This window comes from Scyliorhinus torazame, chromosome 6, assembly GCF_047496885.1.
Source record: "Scyliorhinus torazame isolate Kashiwa2021f chromosome 6, sScyTor2.1, whole genome shotgun sequence".
NCBI lineage: Eukaryota > Metazoa > Chordata > Chondrichthyes > Carcharhiniformes > Scyliorhinidae > Scyliorhinus > Scyliorhinus torazame.
The window spans coordinates 153,343,372-153,364,212 of NC_092712.1; the positions used below are offsets into that span (position 1 = coordinate 153,343,372).

The window sequence follows — 20,841 nt, forward strand, 5'->3', positions numbered from 1 at the left end:
TCTATTTCCTGCTGGTTCCTGAACTGGCCAGCTTATTTATACTAGGAGTTTCTCCGCCCCCCTCATTGGGGAAGTTCATACTCCCATAGGATTGTGGGATAGTCATTAGTCCCCAGCCAATCGTAAGTAGGCAGGTTATAACATCCCTCCCCCCCAAAGTCCAAGGAATCCACCGAAGACCCTGGCGAAGGAAGGCATCAAACTCGTTTGGCCGCAGGCCGGACGCCATTTGCACGCGGCGCTGGATCAGGCGGCGTGTAACGAGACGGAGACCGGCGCTTCCGTGATGAACGACGCGGTTGTACATCCACGGCCTGTGGACCCGAGGATTCCCCCTCTGATGCATCCTGTATCTCCATCTCGGAGTCAGAGTCTGCTGCCTCCGTCATGTCAGCGTCTCTATCTCCATTCGGTCCCGTAACGACCTGCGCAGGCTTCAAGTGAGGCACCAGTGGAATATTTTGAGGACTACCTTCCCTTGTCTCTGGTCTTTGCGGCTGTTGAAATGAGCTCCGGGGGCGGGGAATCTTTTGAGGGGATGATCTTCTGGACCGGACGTGGTCTACATGTTTTCGCTGGAGACGACCCTGGGCTTGCACTTGGTAAGATATAGGGCCCGTTTGGCGAAAGATTACACCAGGAACCCATTTGGCACCACCAGCAAAATTCCGCACGAATACTGGGTCACCGTGCGCAAACTGCCGAATTGGACGATGCCGAGACAATCCCTGTCCCTGCCGTTCTTGTGTGCGGCGTACTTTTGCGCCAATGTCCGGGAAGACCATACTAAGGCGGGTGCGAAGTCTTCGGCCCATTAGGAGTTCTGCGGGAACTACCCCAGTCACTGCATGGGGGGTGGTCCTGTACGTAAACAAAAAGCGAGCCAGTCTCGTGTCCATTGATCCGGAAGACTGCTTCTTTAGGCCTCTTTTGAATGTTTGCACTGCATGCTCTGCCAACCCATTTGAAGCCGGGTGGTATGGGGCAGTGCGGATATGGCGGATGCCGTTCATCTTTGTAAACCAAGCAAACTCCTCACTCGTGAATGGAGTGCCATTATCCGTGACCAGCACCTCGGGGAGGCCATGCATACTAAATGATAAACGCATCTTTTCAATTGTTGCGCAGGACGTTGTCCCCTGCATCTTATGCACCTCCAGCCATTTGGACTGGGCGTCAATTAGTAGAAGGAACATGGATCCCTGAAAAGGGCCTGCGAAATCTGCATGTAAGCGTGCCCAAGGCCGCCCTAGCCATTCCCAGTGATGTAGGGGCGCGGCCGGCGGAAGCTTCTGATGCTCCTAGCAAATGAAGCAGTTTTGGGCCACCTTCTCAATGTCGGTGTCGAGGCCTGGCCACCAGACATAACTCCGGGCCAACATTTTCATCTTGGTCACGCCCGGATGCCCATTGTGCAAGTCTGATAATATCAGCTCCTGGCCTTTTTCCGGGACAATCACACGCGTCCCCCACAAGAGGATGCCGTCTTCCACGTTGAACTCTGACAGCTTGGAGGAAAATGCCCGCAACTCGCCTGGGAGCTGTCTATGCTGCCCACCAGACAGGACTATGTGCCGAACCTTTGACAAGACTGGCTCCGTCTGGGTCCACTCACGGATCTGTGATGCCGTGGCAGGCAAGGTGTCCATAAAATTTAGGGTTGCAACCACCTCACTGGTCGTGGGGGTCGACATGGGGCCGGTCGATAAAGGCAATCGGCTCAGTGCGTCGGCATTTGCTATCTGCGTACCTGGTTTGTGCTCCAGAGAATACTCATATGCAGCAAGCAACAAAGCCCAGCGCTGGATCCGTGCAGAAGCAATGGGCGGTATTGGCTTATCCTCTCTGAAGAGTCCCAGCAGGGGCTTATGATCAGTCACGATAGTGAAATGGCGGCCGTACACATACTGGTGGAAGAGTTTCACCGCGAAAACCACTGCCAGGCCCTCCTTCTCGATCTGCGCGTACTTTTTCTCCACTGCAGTCAATGTGCGGGAGGCGAAAGCTATCGGTTGCTCGGCCCCGTTCTCCATCTTGTGGGACAGGACAGCCCCAATACCATACGGGGATGCATCACATGTGACGAGCAAAGGCTTTCCCGGATCATAGTGGGTTAGTAACCCATACGACGACAATTGTTGCTTTATCCGCCGGAAAGCGGTTTCTTGCGGCTGACCCCAAACCCAGGTGTGATTTTTCTTTAGCAGCAGGTGCAAGGGGGCCAGCGTAGTTGCCAGATTGGGGAGGAACTTCCCGTAATAGTTTACGAGACCGAGAAAAGAACGAAGATGCGAAGTGTCAGTCGGGGTGGGGGCATGTTGAATTGCACGCACCTTCTCTGCGACGGGGTGCAGACCCTCGCGATCCACCCAATAACCTAGGTAGACTACTTCTTTTGCCTGAAATACGCACTTTGTGTGACGTAAACGGACTCCAGCCTCCGAAAGGCGTCTAAGGACAGCCTCCAGATTTTCCAAATGCTCTTGCTCCGACGTCCCTGTAATCAACACGTCATCTAGGTAGACAGCCACACGTGGTAAACCTCTCAAAATGCCCTCCATAACACGTTGAAAAATTGCGCAGGCAGAGGATACTCCAAAGGGCAACCGTGTATATTCATACAGGCCCCGGTGTGTGTTAATTGTTACATATGGTCGGGAGGCAGGGTCCAGCTCCAACTGCAGGTAGGCGTGACTCATATCTAATTTTGTGAATGAGAGTCCACCTGCAAGTTTCGCGTAGAGATCCTCTATGCGAGGCATTGGGTATCGGTCTAGTCGGGAAACTGTATTCACTGTAAGTTTATAGTCGCCACACAAGCGAACTGTGGCATCTGGCTTCATTACTGGTACAATTGGTGCTGCCCAGTCAGCAAAACAGACGGGCCTGATAATACCCAAACTCTCCAAACGAGTGAGCTCCCCTTCTACCTTCTCGAGCAAAGCGTAAGGCATTGGGCGCGCCCGGAAATAGCGCGGCGTGGCTCCTGGTTCAACTTGGATACGAGCTACGGTCCCTTTTATTTTCCCCAAACCAGGCTGGAATACCTCTGGGTATCGTCCTAGCACCTCAGTCAACCCTCCAGAAACTGTTTGGAGGATGTGCTGCCATTGCAACCGCAAATGGCGCAACCAGTCCCGACCCAACAGGCTGGGCCCATGGCCACGCACTACGATAAGTGGGAAACGCCCCTCCTGGCGTCCATAGACAACAGGGGTCATTGTAGTTCCTGCAATGTCCAGTGGTTCCCCCATGTAGGTGGCCAACCTGGCCTGTGAGTCAGTTAATGTAAGGGTCTGTATACCCTGCTTGATGCTGTCGAATGTCCTCTGGGCGATCACGGAGACCGCTGCGCCAGTATCCAACTCCATCTCCAGCGGGTGGCCATTGACCCGTACTGTCACCTTAATGAGGGCCACACGGGGAGCTGCCACACAATGCAGCTGCAGGCAGTCATCCTCCGTCTCCACGTCCTCAGGAGTGGTCGCCGCAGGTTCATCCACATGGAAGGTACGGCCTCTGGGCTGGTCCCAGTTACGGCCCCTGGGCTGGTCCCAGTTTCGGTCGGAACGACGGCGCCTCTGGCGTCCCCAGGACCGCCGTCCGCGACGGGGTCGGCGCCTACAAGTCTGACACGGACATGGCTCCTCATCCATTGGCTCTGGAGAAGGCTCCCTTCGGGGAGGAATGTCCGATGGCCACTGGCGTCGGTCCGGTCGTTGCCTCGCCCAAGGTACCGCAGGAGTGCGGGGGGATGTTTTTGGGTGGAAAGGGTTGCGCCCCAAGGCATGCACTTCCATTCCCTGTAGCTCCTGTACTCCTCGCTCTGCGCTCTCTCGGGACAAGACTATTTGTAATGCCTGTTGAAAAGTCAATGTTGGCTCCGCTAACAACTTTCTCTGGGATGCTGCATTGTTAATACCGCAAACCAAACGGTCGCGTAACATTTCTGACAAGGTTTCACCATAGTCACAGTATTCCGCAATCCCGCGTAGCCTGGATAAAAAAATCGGCAAGGGATTCTCCAGGGGTCCTCTCAGCGGTATTAAACCGGTAACGCTGGACTATCATGGACGGGGTTGGGTTAAAGTGTTGCCCCACTATATTCACAAGTTCGTCAAACGTTTTGGTGTCCGGCGCAGCTGGGTACGTAAGGCTCCTAATCACCCCAAACGTATGCGGCCCGCAGGCGGTGAGCAATATGACCACCTGGCACTCGTTTTCAGTGATATTGTTTGCCCGGAAATAGTTATGCATCCGTTGTGTGTACTGGTTCCAGCTTTCCAGCGCAGCATCAAAAACATCCAAACGTCCGTACAGAGGCATGGTATAATAGAAAACAACTTCCAACCTGTATCCAACAAAAATCCAGGGAGGTGGCTTCAGCAGTGTAGACAGCTATTCACTTTTACCTTCGTCGCCAGTTTTGTAAGGGCCACGAAGAATCCAGCACGAGTTTTAAGGATACAAAATAATAACGTTTATTTACTATAACAATATATACATAACAGTAGCAGTAACTTCCCTTGCTACCTTCTTCCTGCTGGTTCCTGAACTGGCCAGCTTATTTATACTAGGAGTTTCTCCGCCCCCCTCATTGGGGAAGTTCATACTCCCATAGGATTGTGGGATAGTCATTAGTCCCCAGCCAATCGTAAGTAGGCAGGTTTTAACAGGTATGTTTGTGGAACCTCCTTCTTCCATTTGTTGTTTAACTCTATCACCATTTATGCTTGCTGTGTCAGGAATTAATATTTTTGAAAATACCTTTATTAATGAATTAAGTTTCCATAGAATGGTGTCACACCTCCAGTGCCATTGAGATCTGTAAGAAATAAAACTCATGGTGGTGACAATCAGAATACAGAGAATTAAAAGAAATGTCAATTTTAATTAAACTGCTTATTTGTTCCTGATATCTTTATAATGCACATAAATCTATTGATAGCTGGCTTTGTTTCAGTTTTTGGTACATTCATGGGTCACTATGGAATTCAACCATATGATGTTAACAAGTTCAACAGAAGCTTTCTGTGTCTGGTAAACATTACAGGGCACTGAATGTGAAATGAAAATCGCTTACTGTCGCAAGTAGGCTTCAAATGAAGTTACTGTGTAAAGCCCCTAGTCCTGTTCGGGGAGGCTGGTACGGGAATGTTCTCTCTATTTTGTGCCACCATAATGCAAAATGCTACTGATACTGAGATTAATATTTACCATACAATCTGACACCCTTAAAACTGAACAATGATATAAGTATCATATTTGTTCTGTAGCTTGTCAAAAAACCACGACTTATATACAATGGAAACATGGATTAAATTTGAGACCCAGTAATGCATGCTATAAGAATTGCTTCTGAATTGGATTCTTTTTCGCAGTCAGTAACTAGAAAACATGTATTCTTTCCATTTAAAAAAATTATAAATGTAAAGTACCCAATTCTTTTTTTTCCCAATTAGGGGGCAATTTAGCGTGGCCAATTCACCAAGCCTACACATCTTTGGGTTGTGGGGGTGAGACCCACGCAAACGTGGGGAGAATGTAATTCTTTTCATTTCTATGAGTTACTTTGCATTCTAGAGCGCCCATTCTATGAATAACAGAATTATAAATTTTACACTAAAGATAGAGAATATTTTGCCTACCTCAAGAAGCTATTCATTTAGCCTCAGCTCCACTGAAGTTAATCTTTCTGTGGCTATTATTAAATACGACATGTGTAAAGGGTACAAAAGTACCAATAATGACCAACAATACCTTGTATTATATGACAGCTTAATACCAGAAAGACTGCCAGGATCAGGAGCAAATGAATGTTGCGAGCCTGGGAGCTACTGTATATTAGCAAGGCCAGCACTGACCCATGATACATCTGGAAACCCCAGTCAGCCCTTTTCTCCTTCTAGGCTGATATGCATCCTGGATTGTTGTTTGAAGCCAGATTTCTGATTGAATGAGAGACAGGAGTTCAGGAATTTCTGGAACGAAGAAGCATTGGTCCCATTGATCTTTAGTTAATTGCCAAGGCCCCTTGTCTACTGCTATTCTTCTGGGTGGATGCTTCACATTTCCACATGCCACCCAAATTTGCATGCCTACATGCCTGTTATGTTCAACGAGCACTGCAGATGCATCACAGATGTTTGAGCCTGTTGCGTCAAAAGCTTTACTGATTCACTGTCTTTCAGTCACCTTGGTATAAGGTGCCACATACTGCAATGCAGCTGCACCCACTGAGATGCTGATGAAGTCTTCCAACTGAATACACTGAACTCAATCTTCTGATTGTAATAGTTGTTATTCAATTCAGTTATTCAATTACCTCTGCCACCAATTTAATCTTGTAACTGAACCCGTGTCTACCCTGGTCACCAACCTGGGAATTGAAACCGTGCTCGCCCTGGTCACCAAACTTGTAACTGAACCCATGCTCACTCTGGACACTAGACCAATAACTGAACCTGTGCTCACCCTGGCCACCAGCCTAGTAACTAAACCATTCTTACCCTGGTCACCAGCCTGGTTGAGATAATGAAGTTCCTGCAATATTCATTGCAAGCACTAATTTTGAGAGAATAAACATTCCCCACAGTGGCCTTGTCGCAGGCCTTTACATTGTGTATAAGGACTGGTGCAGTAAAGTCAGTGCTCCTTACAAGATGTCTTGATCTTATCCAGTTCCTATCCTTGCAATCAGTGCACAAGAAGTCTTGCTTCAATCTATTTTTTGTATCGGTGTCTATTGCACTTCTGGGGAAGTTTTTTAAAATAAAGTTCTTAATTTAAAATAACTTATTTTTAACTGTGAGTGATTTTTTGTGTAAAAGCAAGTTTACAAAAATAAATCTTCTTGTTACTTTTCTCTTTTGTTTGGACAGGGAAATTACCGCTTCATGAAGCTATTGCTTAGTCGACATGCCAACTGGATGCAGAAGGATCTTGAAGAGATGACTCCACTTCATTTGGCTACTCGCCACAAAAGTCCGAAGTGTTTGGCTTTGCTGCTGAAATTTATGGCTCCAGGAGAAGTAGACACCCAAGACAAAAACAAGGTATTGGAGATACTATAATAGGAATTACATTAAAAACTAATATTTACAATATTGTTTACAACGTTATCGTGAAGCTTTGCTGGGGATAAATTTATATTGTGCATGAAAGAACATATTCCGCCTGACTAAATTCTACTTTCCATTTTATCAGGCAAAGATTCTACTTCTGGTTTAATTTATTACAAATCAGTGTTTTTTTTAATTTTCAGGTCTCTGCACCTGACAGATTTTAATGAATTCATGTCCATGACCTTTTACATTTCACTAGCTCCCTCTCCACTTGCCCCTCAGTGGCAGACTCAGAGCAGCGCCAGCACACTCTGATCAGATCAGTCAGTGCAGCCAGGACCTGGGTGTCCTTGTGCACCAGTCACTGAAGGTAAGCATGCAGGTGCAGCAGGCAGTAAAGAAGGCTAATGTATGTTGGCCTTCATTGCGAGAGGTTTAGAGTACAGGAGAAGGGATGTGTTGCTGCAATTATACAGGGTCTTGGTGAGGCCACACCTAGAATATTGTGAGCAATTTTGGTCTCCTTTTCTGAGGAAGGATGTTCTTGCTCTCGAGGGAATGCAGCGAACGTTTACCAGGCTGATTCCAGGGATGGTGGGACTGTCATATGAGAAGATAGTGACTAGGTTAGGATTGTTCTCGCTGGAGTTCAGAAGAATGAGGGGGGATCTCATAGAGAATTATAACATTCGAACAGGATTAGACAGGGTAGCTACAGGGAAGATGTTCCCAATGATGGGTGTATCCAGAACCAGGGGTCACAGTCTGAGGATTCAGGGTAAACCATTTCGGACAGAGATAAGGAGACATTTCTTCACACAAAGAGTGGTGAGCCTGTGGAATTCATTGCCACAGGAAGTAGTTGATGCTAAAACATTGAATATATTCAAGAAGCGGCTAGATATAGCACTTGGGGAGAATGGGATTAAAGGCTAGGGGGAGAAAGCAGGATTAGGCAATTGAGTTGGATGATCAGCCATGATCGTGATAAATGGCGGAGCAGACTCAGAAGGGCCAAAAGACCTCCACCTTCTCCTATCTTCTATGTATCAACTTTTTACTGTTCGCAATTTCTTCCTTTTTCTGCACATATATCAATCCGGGCACGATTTAATGAAAAGGTTTCTAAGTGTGGTAGCGAGTGAGAACTGCTGCGAGCTTCCTGACGCTTGGCCTGGCGAGGCCATCACCACAATACAACGTTAATTGGTCCAGTTAACAAGGTCTCACGGGCTTCTCACCGCACATTATGGTCCCGCCGGCAGGATGGTGCTCTCCGGCTCCTGCTAACAAGGGAGAGCAGCATTTAAATCGCTTCTGCACAATCAACCCCACTCAGCTTGCAGCCACAACGCCCAGACGACCAGCCCCATGATTCGGGGATGCCGATATGGGCAGACTACTCAAAGCGGTCGAAGCCAGATGGTATGCTCTGTTCCCCTGAGGGTCTTGGAGGGTCAGCCACAGTGCATCCATTGCCACCTGGGAGGAAATGGCAGTGGCAGTCAGCTCTGGGAGCATGATCAGGAGGACTGGCACCCAGTGCCGCACGGGGGTCATGACTTCCACTGAGCCACTCGGGTGCCTTTGCATCGGACTCCCAACCCCTTCTCCTCCTCTTCCTTCCCCCCCCCCCCCCCCTCCGCCCAGCACTGTTCCGGGCCCAGGTCCACCCATGTCCAGAAGCTGCTTACGCATCCTCTTCCCAAGCAACCCGCACCCCCGCAATGAACCACGTGTGCGGCTAACGATGCCCCCCTCTCTGGCCCCGCAGGAGATGTTGGCCGGCAACTGACGGGAGAGGGCTCAGACGGGCGGCGGGGTGCCAGACATCAGTGTCCTCACCCCCTAAGAGGAACGGGCCCTTGAGGTCTGGGGGTGGCCAAGGACCAAGCAGTGACCACCGTAGAGGTTGGTGCATGGCGCAGAGGTGAGGATCCACCAGCCCCCAACCAGGTGACCTGTGAAACGTGAGTTGTTGATGCCATTCAGACTGACCCATTCCTCCCGCTGATCAAATGTCCATTCTCCCCGCAGGACTTGCAGCCTATGGCACCTGTCCATCCAGGGTGACCCCCCACCCCTCAAGAGAGCTTCCAGAATGCCACTGTTATCGCGGCACAGCTATCATCCCCACCCTCCACCAGCGCAGAAACAAACACCTCGGTTGGTGACAGTAGTGGTCAGGCTTCTGGGACACATTCTGGTGAGCACCACACAGCTGCTGATGCACATCAGGTGGAGGCAGGAACGCCCAAGCGAGACAGTAGTCGGAGGTCTGCTGGATCCCAGGACCCAGCTGAGCCCCAGTCAGATGCTGGGCCTCTGGAACAGGTTTACCCGGAGCTGATGCAGGTGATAAGGTGCATCAGAGGGGGATATCAGTGACACTCCAACAGGTCCATAGCCAATTGGAGGAGCCCCAGAGGCCACAGGCGATGGTGCCGCAATGTGTGGCACCAAGGCTAATACTGCTAGTGTGGTGACCGCAGTGGAGAGCCTGATGCACAACGTGGAGGTTTCCAAGGCATGTCCCAGTCGCTGGGGACCTCACCCAGTACCACATGGACCTTGATGAGGCACTGCGGAGCATGTTACAAAATCAGGTGGGCAGAGCCGAGCCGTTGCAGTGTATGTCCCAGTCTCAGGTGGACATTGGCGGGGCGTTCCAGAGCATGTCCCAAGACCCTGAGGCCCATCGCCGAGTGAGTCGACACCATGCTGCAGATATTGGGAAGCCACTAGGGCTCACAGATGCCAGGGCTCGATCAGCTGCCCCTCTGTCGCAAGGTGAACCCCAGGGCACTGTGGGCACTGACCGGGAGGAGGGGGGTTGGGTGTCAACCCGGAGCCATCCTACAGAGTGGCGACGGTGGCCACCAGCTCCACCGAGATCCAGCTCCCTGACAACGAAGCATCTCAGAGTTAGTACGGTGGGCATGTGCCGCCAGCAATGCGCCGGGGCTCTCCAGCCCCAGAGTCCCCAGAGGACGCCCACCTGGGGCATCGTAGTCCAATGGACGCGATAAGCCATGGATGCCTCCACCTCTGATGTGCATCCTGGGGAAGCACCTAGACGCAACAGTAGAACAAAGGTAGGGGATTTAGGACTTAAGGGGGTGAGGGGAGGGTTGGGAAGAATGAGGGGCACCATCAGGAGAGTGGGGCAGTTGGGGACACTTATGTAAACATTACATTTTGTTAACCTCAACCAATATGAAAGTGCCTTTGGCACTTTCTTCTGCTATGCGGGCCGAGCACCAATCCCATGCCCCAAGTCCCCATGGAGGTCTTGAACTTAACTTCTCCCACACAGCACCAGCTCTCAGTGGGTTATCATCACCCCCACCCCCATGCTCTCGACCGTGATCTGCTGATGGTGCTAACAAAGTCCCATCACCCTGTTACACGTACCCTGGGAGGGTGGGAAATGGTGATGGGGTGGGGGTGGGACAGAGAGATGGGGGGGGCGGAATGACGGACAAGACCACGTCCTATGAGAAGCAGATGAGGATGAGGTCCATCCTGGCCGTCCGGACTTTCCAGACCCTCACCGGATACGTCTGTATTCCACTCTCCGGCTGGTCCTGTGGGTCCTTCCAGGACTTGTCCCCCAGCCTGGACGTCCTATTTCTCCCCCTCCGCCTCCATCATGTCGCTCTGCTGCTGTGCCAGGTTGTGGAGGACAAAGTCCTGACGCCGGAGTGAAAACCGGTGTGAAAACCGCTCCCAGTCCCCTATTCTCCCGCTGCCGGGGGGCTAGGAGCGGGGTTGCGTATTTTATACACACTGGGCCTTGGCGCCGCGTAAAAAGCGGTGCCGCGTAAATAAAGTCACCCGCGCATGCGCGGTTGCCGTCCTCCCCGAGGCTGCCCCGCAAAAAGATGGCGGAGGGATCCTGCGGGGCGGCGGAGGAAAAGAGGTCCTCCTTCAGAGAGGTCAGCCCGCCAATCGGTAGGCCCCAATCGTGGGCCAGACCCCATTGGAGGCTCCCCCCCCCCCACCCTAAACAGGCCGCCCCCCCCTCAGCATTCCCGCACAGTTCCCGCCGGCAGCGACCAGGTGTGGTCGGCGCCGGCGGGAACCTGTCATGTCGGAGCGGCCGCTTGGCCCATCCGGGCCGGAGAATAGTGGGGGTACCGGAGAATCGCCGTTGTGAGTGTCTCGGGCGATTCTCCGGCTGGCGCGGCGCAGAACCCGACGGGGCCGTTCTCGCTGGTTGGGAGGATGGCGGGATGGCGGCGGACCGGTGTCGCGCGAAATAATGGCGCGGACGGCGATTCTCCCAACCGGTGTGGACTCAGAGAATCGCGCCCCCTATTCCTGTTTCTCAGACGTCAAATTCCTCCCCCTCCACCTCCATCATGTCACTCTGCTGCTGTGCCAGGTTGTGGAGGACACAGCAGACCACCACAAAGCAAGGGGGGGGGGGGCGGCGGCATGTCCTGCAGTGGATCACTACAGCAGTCGAGGCATCGGAACAACATTTTGAGCAGTCCAATGCGTTGCTCAATAACTTGATTGGGTGGCCACACAGGCCTCATTGTATCAAGTCTCTGCATGGGGCAGCAGCGTCTGTACTGCCGTCATTAGACTGCCGTCATTAGCCAGGTCCTCAGCGGGTACCCCTTATCCCTCAAGAGCCAACCGATCATCCTGGGGTGGTCCTCGAAGAAGCCGAGGATATCTGATTGCCTAGGATGTAGCTGCCGTGCACGCTCCCTGGGAAGATCTTCATGTGGTGGTCGCACACAAGCTGGATGTTCAGGGAGTGGAATCCCTTCTTGTTGATGGAGGGCACTCCTTGACGGTCTGGTGAGTGCAAGGTGACATGCGTGACATCTATTAGCCCCTGGACCTGGGGCATCCTGATAGTGGAGAATCCTGCTGCCCGGGCATCTTGTTGGGCCTGATCCATGTCAATGTTTATATAGTTTGTGCCCAGGCAAACAGGGCATCCTGCACCTGTGGGCTTTGCTTTTGAGATGCTGCACAAGTTCCTGCTCGAGCCCTAGATCCTGAGACGTAGATGTTCAGGGCTGTAGTGACCTTGACAGCCACTGGGAACGGGTATCCTCCTCCTCCACTTAACTTCTCCCACCCACCCACAGCAACCACAGCACCAGCTCTCAATGGGTCATCATCCCCCCCCCCCCCCCCCCCATGCCCTCGACCGTGACCCGCTGATGGTGTCAACCAAGTCCCATCACCCTGGAATGATGTTACACGGACCCTGGGAGGGTGGGAAATGGTGATGGGGGGGCGGAATGACGGACAAGGCCATGTCCTATGTGAAGCAGACGAGGATGAGGGCCATCCTGGCCATCCGCAAATTTAGCTCTAACTCTCAACATTGCATTGAAACATCAGTCCATTATATGTTCATTGTATTTGGGCTTGATCTCTCACACTTCTGATTCAAAGAAGAGTGTGCTACTAATTGATTCAACCTTGCACATTTAATAAACTGCAAGTTTTACCTACTTGATTAATGTTACAATAAGCAAGTTACAACACTGAACTCCACTGAAGAACATGTTCCTACCACCCAAACAAACACAATTAAGCAGATGGAGGGCGGGACTTAATGGCTGAATGCGAGTCTTTGCAGGTAATTAAGTCTTTACAGATGCCAATTACTTGCAAAGACTCGCATTCAAAGTATCGTCCTGCATCATTGACTTTGTCTGTATATATTTTTTTGGAACCCACCTCTTCCTTGGGCTATCTAAAATATTTTGTCAATTGGGGCAGAATTAGGAACAGTTTTATGCTGTAAGCTCATGTCTACTGTGAATTCAATTGAAACTCTCCAAACTCATTTTACATAAGATTTCCCATTGAATCCATTCCCCGCCGCTAGGAAACTCATGGCAGGGGTTTGCCAGCGGTAGGACCGGTAAATCCCACTGCCGAGAACGACCGGAAAATCTTGCCCGATTATATTCTCCGATGCAGATAGATTAAACACAGAATTGAACCATGTAAACAGGAATTTCTGAGTAAAATGAAACAATGCAGCTAAATTCCAAGCAAATGAGATCAAATGGTATACAAGGAAAAGATTAAAACAATCACAAACATATTTTTTGATTGAGATCTCAGAATTAGCAGTTATACTATTGTCCGAACTATATTTAATAAGATATAGCTCATTAAATATTGCAATCTAGTTAGATCAAATTATCAAGATCCTGCTAAGCATGAGTCAAAGCATGTACGGTAAACAAGTATTGTTCAGGTTGGTCATTTTTCTTAATTTCTTGTTCTAGAGTATTTGTATTCAAAGCTACAACCGTAAATATACAGAGATAAAAGTAATCAATTGTCTGATTTAATTTAAATATACATAACTGCAAATTCTTTAACAGTGTCGATCCAATCAAAACAATAATTTCTATATTAGATTATTAGCAGCTGTCGTTAGTCATTAACAGAGAATGTTGAATCTGAAATAAACTCCCAAAAATCTAACTAAAATATCTTGCAGCCTAAAGAATTGAGACCCAGTAAGAATTAGCTTGTTGGATCTATTTTCACATTGGTTGAGTAGACTGGTGATCTCTCATCACTTTTGCTACAGGTACTATTGATAGTGATGATATTTCCAATTTTGTATATTTTTTAATTTTCTAACTAATTTCTCCTTCTTGCCTCATCCCTATGCATCTAACTAATGGCGTATTTTCTGGGTACATAATCATTCTTGGATTGGCAATGGAAAGTGCTTTATGGTTTGTCTGGATTGATTTGATTTTTTACATTTTCCCTTTTCCTGCTTATGTGCACCTGGTCTTTATTCAATATCTCTATCTAACAGGGCAGTTAAGATTGGCAGCTAACAGCAGGGACCTGACCCTGCTCTGTTATTATAGTAAAAGATTAATATTGTGGTGTTAATTTTCCTGAATGAGAAAAATACACTAATCTGATATCTGCAAGCTCAATTGCTCTGTTTTTAATTATTTTTCTCAATATTTGTAGCAAACAGCGTTACATTGGAGTGCCTACTACAACCACCCAGAGCACGTGAAACTGCTGATAAAACATGATTCCAATATAGGCATTCCTGATATTGAAGGCAAAATCCCACTCCATTGGGCTGCCAGTAACAAAGACACCACAGCCATTCACACAGTGAAGTGCATTCTGGTAAGCGTGTGATTTCAAACTCTCCTGCAGTGACCGAGGACAATAAAAATGACACTAAGTGTGGGAGGAGAACTATTAGAACTGTATTGATGTAGCATCATAACAGAGGTCAGTCTATTAATAATTCAGTGTCATTTTCCACTTTTTAAAAAACCTGAAAAATTAAGCAATTGTAATCCAACAACCGAGGGAGTTTTTCATTCAATTCAAATTTAAATAATTCACTAATGTGAATTATTAGGCCTTTGTGTTATTAGTGGACTGTAGATCAATTTGTGCATGTAGCAAATTAGGATTAGCTCTATCTGTTTCCTCCAACATTGTGATTGCTATTCATCTGCTTTCCTCATAGAACCAATGCACTTCCGAAAGCATACTGAGCCCTATCTGTGTCTGGGCCAAGTTTTGGGCGCAGACGTGTCTCTAATCAAGAGTGTTATTAGAGGGAGATATTAGGAAATTAGGTCCAGAAATTAGATCGGCAATGTAGCAGGCAATTTAGGGGTTAAATCAACTGAAGGAAAATACTGCTAGCATGGAGTCAGAGGGATACGCCCACACCTGACTGAGTTACATTGTCCCAGTCAGACCTCAAATCATTAGTGGGAAAGACAGGATGCCCCCAGATCCATTGTTCTCCGGAACATTCCTACCTGACCAGCCATTAGCCCATTACAGAGTTTGCTGGCCTCTTTGTCTGTCAATGGGAGGTTAGTTGCATATCAATAGCATGGCTCTGTACTTTTGCATAAATGGGAATGGGCCATCAAACAGCCAAGATAATGATGATAGGTTCAAGCCTGGAAACCCCAGAGGACCTTTGTTTGAGGGGCTGGGCGGAGCATAGAGAGAGAGAGAGAGAAAGAACGCTGTTTTGTACAGGTACAGGCGAAGGCTTTGGAAATCGACCGAGGGAGGTCATGAAAGTTGCCACCGAGGCAAACTTTGGAAAAAGATTCTGAAAGAATGTCCTTAACAGAAGAAAAATTGCTTCCTAAATGGAAGTCTGTATAAGTGGAATGAGAGTTGCATGTTTAAAGTGTTGTTTAATGGGAGCTAGTGTGTTACGGTTAAGAAACTACATGTAATCTGTTAGTGTTAAGGTTGAAATTTAAAAGTTTAAATATTGTTTTTTCCTTTGTTTTAATAAAGTTTGTTTATAAAATAACCAAGCCCTATTTCTTATATTGTTACTCGTGGAATAAATCGATCTTACCACACCATCTCAAAACCTTAAAATGTTATGGCTCTGATGCAGTCTCTTAGCCACTGTTGAGAGCTGACCAGGTGTCCGTAACAAGAGCAATGCCAAAAAGTGGTCCTTGGGCCTCACCAACATATTTGGATTGCACAAGCAGCACACCCTACACAAAAAATTGTCTTACTGCCATCAGCCTTCAGATAATTGAGAAGGGTGAGGGGTGGTAGTTGGAAGTGGACATGGAGGGGTGAAAAGGTCTCGTGCCCATAATTGGATGTAATATCCCAATTAAGTTGAACCAGTTTTTTTTATAAAGGTTCACATAACTACCTTGCTTTTTTGTACTCTTATCAGTTCTGTTTATAATGCTCAGGATTCCATATGGCTTTTTAACCTTCAATTTTTATATAAAAATCCAAAGTCTCTCTGTTCTGCATTCTTATTAGAATTATTTATTTATATTGCCTCTCCTTGTTGTTCTTACTGAAAAATATCAACTTGCACTTATCTGCCTTCATTTTCATATGCCACCAGCCTTATCTGTGTGCTCTTGAATCTACTACTACCTTCCTCGCAGTTCATTATATTTCAAAGTGTTGTGTCAGCTGAAAATTTTGAATCTGTGCCCTGTACACCCAAGTCCAAGTCACTAATAAATATCAGTAAAAGCAGTGTTTTTAGTACTGACCCTTGGTGAGCACCACTGCACACCATTACCGAGTCCGAAAAGCAATCATTCACTACTACATTGTTTCCTGGCACTTGGTCAATTTCAAATTCTTGCTGCCACTCTCCTCTTGATTCCATGGGCTTCAACTTTCCTTTCAAATCTGTTATGTGGCACTATTTTTTTATTGTCCATCTCTGAGGGCATTTAAGAGTCAACCCATTGCTGTGGATGTGGAGTCACATGTAGGCCAGACCAGGTAAGGAGTCCGATTTTCTTCCCTAAAGGACATTAGTGAACAAGATGGGTTTTCATAACAATCAGCAATAGTTTCATGGTCACTCATAGACTTTTAAATCCAGATTTTTATTGAATTCAACTTTTATCATCTGCCATCGGGGAATTCGAACCCGGGTTCCCAGAGCATTACTTTGGGTCTCTGGATTACTAGTCCAGCGCTAATACCACTTGCACCACTGCCTCTCCTAATGCCTTTTGGAAGTCCATGTAGACCACATCAGCCCTCTCTGTTATCTGATGAGAAAACACAATCAAAGTTAGTTAAACATAATTTGCCTTTAACAATCTGTACTGGCTTCCCTTAATTAATCTATATTTGTCCAAGTGTTTGTTAATTTTGTCCCATATTACCATTCTTCAAAGTTTTCCCACTGCGGGGTTAAACTGACTGGCCTGAATTGCTAGGTTTTTCTTTAGTCTTTTTTGAACAAAGATGTAACATTTGCAATTGTCCAATCTCCCTGCAAAGTCTGTCTATTATTCAATTACAGTTTTCCCTGCTAATCTTTGATTCCAATTTACCCAGGCCAGATCCATTCTCAATAGCCCTCCTCCACTTAAATATTTTTATGCTAGATTACTTCTTATTTTCCTTAGTTCATCTGAATCCTACAATACTATGATCGCTGTTTCTTAAGTGTTCTCCTATGGATTTTTGATCTACTTCACCCACCTCATTCTTCTTCCTTGTTGGGCTAGAAACATAATGCTCAAGAAAGTTCCCTGAACACTTCAGAAATTCTTCGCTTTCACTCTCTGCTCTTTACACTGTCACTACTCCAGTTTATATTTAGATAATTAAAGACCCCAATATCATGAGTCTATAGTTCTTGCACCTCTACATAATTTCTCCACAAACTTGTTCCTCCATATCCTTCTCAGTAGTTGGTGGCCTATACGATATCCTCCGTAGTGTAATAGCACCTCTATGAGGAGAGATTGAATAAACTGGGATTGCTAGAAGTTTATAAAATTATGAAGGGTATAGATAGGGTGAACAGTTGGAAGTATTTTCTCAGGGCGGAAATGGCAATTACAAGGGGGCACAATTTCAAGGTAAGTGGGGGACAGGTTCAGTGGAGATGTGCAGGGGAAGTTTTTTACACATAGGGTGGTGGTGGCCCAGAATGCACTGCCAGGTGAGGTGGTTGAGGCAGATACGTTAGCGACCTTTAAGACTTATCTGGATAGGCGCATGAACAGATGGGGTAGAGAAGGATACAGGCAGTTGGTCTAGATAGGACACGTGATCAGCGCAGGCTTGGGTCAAAGGGCCTGTTCCTGTACTGTACTGTTCTTTGTTTTATTATTTCTTAACTCGTTTCCTCTTTGACTGTACTGAAATATTCTTCTGAACCAATACTGCCATTCTTTCTCCTTTCTTTCCTTCATTATCTTTCCAGAATACCTTGCTTCGAGGGATATTTAGTACCCTGACCTGAACCTTTTTGGGCCAGCCCTTTGATATCATCACAATTTATTCGCCTGTGGCGATTTGCACCTGCACTCACCCAATTTACTATTATTTGTGCATTTATAAACTGAGACCTTGTATTCTCTTTTAGTCTGAACCCACATAGTCATCTGTCTTATCCAATCCTTTGTGCACTTGTTTCTCCTTTTGAATGCTGCTTTTGTCAAATCAGTTCAAGCCCTCTCCAACAGCTCCAGCCACCCGCTCGTGAGGACATTAGTCCAAGCCCTGTTGAGGCTACCTGTCCAGGTCTCACCTCCCCCAGAACAGATCCCAACTTCCCAGAAATCTAAAGTTCTACCTCCTGCACCATGTATCTGTCTGCTCTCTCCTTCCATTTCTTTACTCACCAGCATATGGCACATGGAGTAGTCTGGAGATTCCTACTTTTGAGTTCATGATTGCTGATTTCTATCCCAGATTCCTAGAAGTTTACCTGCAGGACCATGTCGCCCTTTCACCTATGTCATTGGTACTTAGGTTATCTACTACTCCTAGCTGCCCTGCTCCCCTCTCTCGGTTTCTGCTCTTTGGTGATTTCCTTGACTCTGGTACCAAGGAGGCAGCATACCATCTTGGATTCATGTCTGCAGTCACACAAAGGCCTGTCTGTTCTAAATCCCTTATCATTATTGCTTTCCTGATCTATTTTGTCACCCTGTCTACAGCTGAACAACCCAGGGTGTCATGGCTGCTTTGTACTTCCCAGAAGAACTATTGTGAACTGAATACCATTTAGAGATTAAGGTGCTCCCAAGAGACTTTTGCACCGCCTTGTCTGTTTGGCAGTCATCCAATCTCTCTCTACTTGGACTCTCTTAAGCTGCTCGGTGACCATCTACCATCTTGTGAATGTGCTATTTAGAAAATTTGCAAATTTTAAAAGTATTGACAGTGCATGTTATAATCTTTTTTTTCCATCTGATAGGAGGCTGCTCCTACTGAATCGCTATTAAATTGGCAGGACTATGAAGGACGAACACCACTTCACTTTGCTGTTGCTGATGGAAATGACGCTGTAGTTGACGTACTGACCTTGTATGAAGGATGCAATATAACATCTTATGATAATTTATTTCGAACTCCTCTGCACTGGGCTGCTTTATTAGGTAATTAGTCCTAAAGGGAGTTTAGGACATGTTCAGGAAATCATTATTACAATTATGTATCCACAAACCTCGGACAGGTTGTGCACAATCTATATAAATTCAATTGAAAATGGTTTTAATTTCAGGACTATGGGAGTTGTCCATAGAGTTGAGATTCATTGTACTTTATTTTCAATGTTTCTAATCACAATGTGTTTTATGGGTGAGTTTAGATTTGAGAGGACTTTGAGCATTGTCCTTCCAACAGAATGAGGAGACAAACCATTCATAGCCTGTGGCTAAATGTTTTTTATTGTGGGTAGGGCTGCAAACTCCTCTGAGCACTACCTTTTTGTCCATGGACAGTTTACATTTTAACATAATGTGGAGATGCCGGCGTTGGACTGGGGTGAGCACAGTAAGAAGTCTTACAACACCAGGTTAAAGTCTAACAGGTTTGTTTCGAATCACTAGCTTTCGGAGCGCTGCTCCTTCCTCAGGTGAATGAAGAGGTATGTTCCAGAAACATATATATAGACAAATAACCGCGCAACCTCAAACAAACCATTGTTTGCAGCAAACTACCCAGTCTTCAGAACAGTGACCACGACACCACACAACCCTGCCATGGCAATCTCTGCAAGACGTTGTCTACCTCATACGCTGCAGGAAAGGATGTCCCGAAGCGTGGTACATTGGCGAGACCATGCAGACGCTGCGACAACGAATGAACGGACATCGTTCGACAATCACCAGGCAGGTGAACACTTCAGCAGTCAAGGGCATTCAGCCTCTGATCTCCGGGTAAGCGTTCTCCAAGGCGGCCTTCAGGACGCGTGACATCGCAGAATCGCCGAGCAGAAACTTATAGCCAAGTTACGCACACATGAGTGCAGCCTCACCCGGGACCTGGGATTCATGTGGCATTACATTCATCCCCCACCATCTGGCCTGCGAAATCTTACCAACTGTCCTGGCTTGACACAATTCACACCTCTTTAACCTGGGGTTACCCCATCTCTGGATCTGTAAAGATTAAATCACCTGCTAATGCTCGCATTCCAGGCATTGGCATCTTTGAATTTGTCTATATATATGTTTCTGGAACATACCTCTTCATTCACCTGAGGAAGGAGCAGGGCTCCGAAAGCTAGTGATTCGAAACAACCCTGTTGGACTTTACCTGGTGTTGTAAGACTTCTTACTGTGCATTTTAACAGTCACTGAAGTTTCACGACTTTGTGAATGGCCTGCTTCTTTCAATGTACGTTAGCTTCCAAACTGCAGCATGGCTTACACATTTTGGAATTTGAATAATTTACAAGACTGACCCTTTTCCACAAAAGTTTAACCTCTTTTCCCCTATTTTTTCCAATTCACAAAAATAAATAGTTAAAAACCGGTGTTCCGGTTAGAGGAAACAGTTTTCTCCTTCCACTGGTCCAATTCCAGTTCTCCTCAAAGCTCCCATAACAGCTCCACCTCTCACGGCTCCCAATTCATCTCTTTAACAAGCCATTTTAAACATCTACTCTCACACATCCGACTCCTCTACTTTTCTCACTGGTCCCATTGTACCTGTCTTCATACTTTTCATTCTATCACTCCTCACAGGCCGCATTCTTGCTCTCCTCACACGTAGTAATAATAATTTTTATTGTCACAAGTAGGCAAGGAAGTTACTGTGAAAAGCCCATAGTTGCCACAATCTGACACTTGTTCGGTACACAGAGGGAGGATTCAGAATGTCCAATTCACCTAATACCGCTCTCATGTGTCCCAATATTACCACAATACACATGTCACATTCTACACCTCTTACATGCCCCATTTCAACCTTTCTCATTTCTGGCCCACTGTTTGAATCCCGCTGATGTTCAAAGCGAGGGCAACCC

The 20,841-nt window shown here is 47.1% G+C and overlaps 1 protein-coding gene across 12 annotated transcripts in view; it reads left to right on the forward strand.

Annotated features, from left to right (window-relative positions):
• invs (inversin) overlaps positions 1 to 20,841 on the forward strand; it is a 498,042-nt gene that overhangs the window by 168,007 nt on the left and 309,194 nt on the right. For all 12 annotated transcript variants that reach the window (XM_072508926.1, XM_072508929.1, XM_072508921.1 and 9 more), the window contains 3 exons: positions 6,882 to 7,055; positions 14,049 to 14,216; positions 18,787 to 18,967. In XM_072508926.1, the coding sequence (XP_072365027.1) occupies positions 6,882 to 7,055; positions 14,049 to 14,216; positions 18,787 to 18,967 (523 nt within the window). The remainder of the gene's footprint in view (positions 1 to 6,881; positions 7,056 to 14,048; positions 14,217 to 18,786; positions 18,968 to 20,841) is intronic.